At 41.5% G+C, this 6933-nt stretch overlaps 1 protein-coding gene across 2 annotated transcripts; it reads right to left on the reverse strand.

Moving 5' to 3' along the window:
• Positions 1–596: 596 nt before the first annotated feature.
• Positions 597–5353, reverse strand: LOC120558093 (adenosine receptor A1-like). Of its 2 annotated transcripts, XM_039798956.1 has the most exons (3): positions 4578–5349; positions 1590–1884; positions 597–1436 (listed from the first exon to the last, which is right to left on the reverse strand). In XM_039798956.1, the coding sequence occupies exons 1-3, from the start codon at positions 4916–4918 to the stop codon at positions 1053–1055; spliced, it is 1020 nt and encodes a 339-aa protein (XP_039654890.1). In that variant the 5' UTR covers positions 4919–5349; the 3' UTR covers positions 597–1052. The 2 variants fall into 2 exon arrangements, with proteins under 2 accessions (XP_039654890.1, XP_039654891.1); XM_039798957.1 differs by lacking the exon at positions 597–1436 and having other exon boundaries at positions 1768–1884; positions 4566–5353.
• Positions 5354–6933: the final 1580 nt, after the last annotated feature.

Raw genomic sequence — 6933 nt, forward strand, 5'->3', positions numbered from 1 at the left:
TTAAGCTTAGTGGACGGGAGGAGCTCCAACATTCCTTAGATTCACAGTAGCTACAGTTATATAGTTACTAATAGGTAGCTCCACAGTTTTTGACCATTTTCCATGTCCACAAATATTTCAAGAGGAGCATTAAGTATTTTTTCTTTTAGCATGGCTGCTGTTTTCAGCTGCTACAACTACTAGCTAGTATCTGTCAGTCAAATGGTCTCAAAAACGTAAAAAAAACCTAACATAACCTTCACATGCGCTGGATAGCACTACACATCTGTAAGGGTCATCAGTCTAATGGGTTACTGTGCAACTGACATTAGCACAGTCAGACCACACGTTCATCTCACCGAAGATCCTGTGTTGTAATTCCAAATGGGTCAATTGGATATTTTTTGATCCATGCAGCCAGCATACAGTCCATCCTGTGTCCATCTCAGAGCACCCAGCTGGTGGCACAAACTTCCTGCTTGCCCACCACTGGTTTACCAGATTCACACTATTAACACAATGCACTTAGTTCCTATCATTACATGTCCTGTCCTTAAGGCCACATAACTAAGCATGTAAATGAGGCACATAATACAATGCTTAACTATTTGAGATTATTCACCTAAAAAAAGGCCATGAATTTTAATTCAGGTCAAAAAATACAATACAGCATACACTACTCTTGTACCGAATATGCTACAGATATACACTTACTGTAGTTATTCAAGTTCAACAGGTTGGTGTTGAAAATTGATGAGAAGCCCCTTATCTCATATGGCATCATCTTCATTTTGTCAGCCATTGGAGAAATAATCAATCAGTCTTATTTACATCAAAGTCTGATTTATAATGTCTCAATGCCGATTCGTCATTCTGCCCTCCTTAGAGTGTGCTGGACGGTCCACGATCAAGTTCCCTGATCTCTTTCATCCCTCTGACATGCTTCAGTGCCATTAAGGCCGTTTTGACCAGTAATCCCTCGAGCATGAAAATAAAGCCAGAGTCTTGTCCATTCTGTGAACCAGTGGAGTGAAACTTAACAGTTACACAGCAATCCAATTAGTTGCCAAAAGTCACACATCATCATCATCATCATCATTCTGCCTTAGCCTTCTCTCATGACTTTGTCCTCTCTGGCTCCCTCTTTGAGGAAGCCGACCCACTGGATCCTGACAAAGCATGTACTGTTTCCAGATTTTACGGAACGCTGTGCGGAATTTCTTAATACGGAAAGCGTACACAATGGGGTTGACGGCCGAGTTGCCGTGGGTAAGGATGATGGCGATGTAAACGAGGAACATCGGCTTGTCACAGGCAGGGCAAAAGAGGGTGATGCAGTTCAGGATGTGAAGAGGGAGCCAGCTGACTGCAAAGAGGAAAAGAACAAGGGCGAGCGACTTGGCTAGCTTGAGCTCTTTGCCAAAGTAACGGCTAGGGTCTGTGTGGCTAGCTGTCACCTACAGAGAGATAAAGGAAAAGATCGTCAGTGTATACATTTAGCTTTAGTATAATCAGTTCACAGGATGTCTGTAGCAAATACAGCAATAGGAAAATAATTGTCTATTTGCTGCCTATCAAACAAAGCAACCACAAGACGACAAAGACCTCACCTTCTTGTTGAGCTGCTTGTGGATCATGTAGAAAATTTCAACATAGATGGCGAGCATGAGGAGCAGAGGGGGAAGCACCCAGCCAAAGAAGTTGAAGTAGACCATGTAGTCCATACTGATGACTGTCTCAAACTCACAGGTAACCAAGAGGTCATCAGTGATCAGGGAACCATTGTCACGGAGAAACTGAAGGTTATTCCAGCCCAACATGGGCGTGAGGCCTACAATGATGGACACCAGCCAACACAATAACACTGCCGTGCCAGCTCGCCGAGGAGTCACCACCCGCTTGTAGCTATGGCAACAAGGGAGAAGATCTTGTTTTTAATTCAGTCCAGTACAACATATAATTCACTGCAGAAGATACACAACAAATACTTCCTTTGTGAAGCATTAATGTTAACAATTCTATCTTGGGGTGTTGTTTCAACTCCTAAAGCACTATGGCCGTGGTTGCAATTGTCTTTTCGATGCGACTTTTGTGACTGGATGCGTCAGATGCAGATCCAGGCCACCTTGCCATGTGGTCTGGCTGATCGGATCCAAATGCAAGCTAGATCCGATCTCAAACAGACTTAACAGTGATTTATTGCCTATGAATTAAATGTTTGTAAAATAAATAGTTATTTCTTCTTTCAAAAGTTAGACTACATAGTGATGCTTTAAGCCTGTAGTTTGTGGGGTTGTTTGATTGGACCAACTTGTATTATAAACTGTTTCAGTTATTTTGTCCTGTAATTCCCCATTTCCTTTTTTATTTCTGTGTAGGATGGCAGCAGGTGACATAGATTCAGTTTGATCTTCTTTTCTTTTATGTGTTCTCAGAAACAAATCAAACATAAAGCAGACACAAGCAAGACATCCCTGCTGTTCAGAAAACTGTGTGTGTTGTTGCCTAACATAACTGTCTGCAGTTCTTTGGTCTAATAGGATGTTACCCATCCTGTCTCTCCCACACAATGGTCAGCTATTGAACACGTCCGAATTAGTCATTGTCGAGAAGACATGAAACATTCCTGTGTTAGAGTTGGTTGTTGATTTTTCTAATTCAACCTTTATGTCTAAAGAGCAAGTGCTGACTCAATCAGATGAAAGGGGTGGATAAATAATCTCAGGCACTCATTCTTACTCTCACACTCTCACTCTCTTACAGCACATGTGAAGCACATTTTTCTCTCTTCTTATCATGCCTGCTCCCTGGCTTACCTCGCTAACACTAACACAGAAACACACTGAGATGTGTGCCAGAGCTAAACAATAATAGTAATAATAATAATAATTTTAACAATAATAATAATAATAATAATCATCCCCCTCATTTGCTTACTCTCAGTTGTCTTTGCCTTTCACTCTGTGTCACACAAAGCACACACAACCACTCAGGAGTTCAGTTAGGGTGAGGCAGACACAACACAGGACTTATGATGAACTCAAAGGATGTTTAAAGTGAGTCAGGAGTAGGCATATTTGACAGTTTTTATCTCGGCTTTTGTACTTTAACTCGAGCGTTAACTCTCTGTCCAGCTGCTTGTAAAGCTCAGCGGTCTGTTTGCATACAGAGCAGCTGTCCGTTCTGCCAAATATTACTTTCTGGACTCAACTGTCCTCCATCTATCTGTTTTCCTGTGGGATTTCAATCCTCATCTCCCACCAGCTAAATCCCATCCTCCAGCGAAGCAATACATAGGCCGTCACACAGCACCCTTATCATGACAACGTGCTTCCAAACCACCGCTGCTATAAAAAGCAATCAGTGCCTTTTAAACTCTGTCACTCTAGAGTCCCAGGGATGGGTTAGGGATAGGGACTCAATTTCTGACTCACATTATCACAATACAATATTTTTTTGACATCATACTCAAAGTTTTGAATTTGAAAAGTGTGAGATATTTACTGTTCATTACCCTATACCATCACTATATTAAGTACTGTGTGATGAGAAGGGCTGAGAAACCTTGCAGCACACTGATCAATAACAGTTAAGCCGATAATATTGAGATCATACTACACAATATTTTGTATTGTTCCGTGTCACTGCAACCTTTGTTAATGTCCTCTGAGTGACAGAGTGCAGTGTGCATGTTTGGTTCCAGCTTGAGAAATTATGCAATCCATCAACCACCAACCATGAGCCTATTGACCAATCATGCATCCTCTGTCCATTCTCATTGTCCAATTAACCAACTTGAAGTGGAAACTTGAGTTTTCAGTAAAATTACGGGTCAGACAAGAGGAATACTAACTGATAACATCTACAATTTAAAAATATCTGTTACCATGTAACAGAAATGTCAGTTTCCCATGACCTTAGTTATTAACAAACAACTTCAGAAGTAAAGAGGTACAACATATATCACCTCCAATGCTTCTTGTACATTCAGGCTGTAAAACAGCTGGCGTCTGCACAGATGTAAAATACAATAGCTCTTATATGTCTAAAATACATATTTAGACTTGAAGAATCATGTAAACAGTATCATTATTTTTAGAGGAAAATATTGAACAATCAGACAATCTGATTGTGTTGTTTATTCATCTTGAGAAGAGGGCAGTTAATATATAATTTTCTTTATATTACTTTGTTTCAGTTTACAGCTTATATTTGGGATATGTGATGGAGATGTATACTTAAGGGGTTAAAAAGTAAATACATGAATAATTAATGAATTAACGAGACTAAATATAATTTGAACATATATATAATGTCATTGCCTTGAAAATCACTGACTTTTATCCCTGCCATACTGTAGTTTCCAGTAGAGATCTTGCAGAGATGCCAATGCAGATTAATGTAGCCCTAATATTACTGTAAACTAACTAAAATGATTAGACACACCTTTACACTACACATTCCATTCTATTTCTGATTGGAGCTAAAATGATAATCCTGCATGACTGCTCTGGTGGTGTGCCCTTGGTCCGAGCAGCGGTCCGGACACAAAGGCAAATGAGACAAGATATTGGGAAAAGAATCACCTTTAGGCCTACCTCATGGGTATTTTCACTCTCAGATAGCGGTCGATGGCGATGGCCAGGAGCGCCAGGATTGAACTTTGAGTGAGGACGAGCACTGTGCAGGCGACCAGCAGGCAGCTGTAGAAGTGCGTCTGAAGTCCGATGCTGATGGTTATGGCGAGGGGGATGACAAGAGCGCCGACCGCAATGTCAGCCAAGGCCAGGGAGACGATGAAACAAAACGTTGTATCTCTCAGAGAGCGGTTAATACGCACAGCCCAGACCACCATCACGTTACCGATGACCGACGACACGGCGATCACCACCTCCATCCCGATGTAGAGGGCTTTAGAGGAAGACAGATCCGAAGGCATGTTCACGGTTTCTGGGAGAGTGTGCGCTCAGCGGAGAAACAGCCTGAACACGTCGAGGGAGTTCCCTGTTTGAGTTTGTGTTCACCTACTGAGACACCCTGAATTAGGTGTCGCATGTTTTATGTCCCCACAGAGGTAGAGGTAGGCTAGTGTCTGTTGCCCTGAAGTATTTTAGCGCCGGGTCCAGGACATAGAGCTGCGCGCAAGACGCAGAACTCCATACGGTCAGAAGAAGCGATTCCGAGAATGAAGTGGCCCCTGCCGTCCTGCTGGCAGAGAGACAGGACCGATACCGAATGAGTCACAGGTTCCCAACGCCCAGATTGACAGTGTGGCTTTTTCTAATGTCAGGCATGTGTCAATGGTCGGTAAAATAAACTGAATTAGTCGCAACTATAGTGTCATTTCCTGCTGAAACTGAGTCATTTGGATAATTGCGCCATCAGGCTACTCCAGTAGGATGTATCTCCTATATTTTGGACATGATTTATACGATTTATTTAATGTTTCTTGTGAAAAAATTCCAGTTTATGTTACCCAGTGAGTCCAGATTGTTATTAAAAGGCGATTATCTTCTTTCTGCATAGTTACATGTGACTGAAAGCTCGCCCTCTATGTGGGTGGACATACTGAGGAGAATATCACACATTAATTCATGTTGCATGTGCATCTTATAGCTATTGTCAAAGTTAAAGCAATGCAAAATACACAGATTTTTCGTGCTTTCATCATTTAGACCACGAGTATAAAGGGGGATTTAAATTCCTGATGCTTTTCCTCAGTGTGACTTGTTGCAGGCTCAAGTGAGATTGGGTACAAAGTGTAAGCTTGTGAAGCATTGACACTCTGGAGAGGATGCACAGAAGGGAAACTGGATGAAGACAAATGGGTACATACTTTGTGTTGGATGGAGAGTTTCAAGTTGTATTATAGGGTCAACGGTACAATAAAATATTTGACGAGATGAAAATGAGGATTGTGTGTAACAGTAAGCGACAAGTTGATCCTACAGTATTGCACAAATGTAATGACAGAAAGGAAGGAGATATGAGAGAATTGAGTGAGATAAAAAGACAAAAAATATAGAGCTATGTAGCCTACATACATGAAAAAGAGGAGTGTGTGTGTGGCTCAATAAATCAATACTGGACAGCATCACCTTGGTTTCAGTGAACAGCAGGACTCAGCTGGAAGACACACAAACAATATAGATGCAAATGAGACCGATAGACAAGTTGCAAAGAGGCATGACTTTGCAAACACATGACACAAGGGAAGCATAAAGACATACTGTTCATACAGATACTGTAGCGCCTTCATCTGCATTTATTTGATTGGTTCTGTCTAGGTTTTACAGAGCCACTGTGGAAAGCCTTCTGTCAACATCCATTTCTGTATGGTTTGCATCAGCATCGGCCCAGGCAAAGAACAGACTGCAGCTTATTGTGCGCATAGCAGAGAGGCTGACTGGACAGAGGCAGCTGTCAATCAGTGACCTGTATGAGGCCAGAGTCAGGAAGAGGGCAGCTAAAATTGCTGCTGATCAGTCCCATCCAGCAAGTGACAATTTTAGGCTGCTTCCCTCAGGAAGAAGGTACAGGGCGATGAGGACAAGGACCTCACGCCACCTCAATAGCTTTTTTCCAAGAGCCATTTCCCTTCTGAATAGCTGATCAGTTGCCCCCTCCGTTCCCCCCCAACATCACTATTTTATCTTTGGACTATTTTATTATTGATCTTTTTAAGCATGTCCGTGCAGCTATGCGCATATATTTTTCAATTTCAATTAAATTTTTTTCAATTTTATTTATAGTATCAAATCATAACAAAAGTTATCTCGAGACACTTTCCAAAACCCCAACAATTACAGTAATTCAATTCAATATACTGTTTGTCAAGCTCTGTGTTACTGATTGCCATGTCAAATTCCTGTGTCTGCTGATGCATTTGGCGAATAAAGTGATCCTGATTCTGATTCTGATTGCAAATGGGATTGCAGTTTTTTTTTAACCATC

The sequence above is a fragment of the Perca fluviatilis genome, chromosome 4 (assembly GCF_010015445.1).
Source record: "Perca fluviatilis chromosome 4, GENO_Pfluv_1.0, whole genome shotgun sequence".
Classification (NCBI taxonomy): domain Eukaryota; kingdom Metazoa; phylum Chordata; class Actinopteri; order Perciformes; family Percidae; genus Perca; species Perca fluviatilis.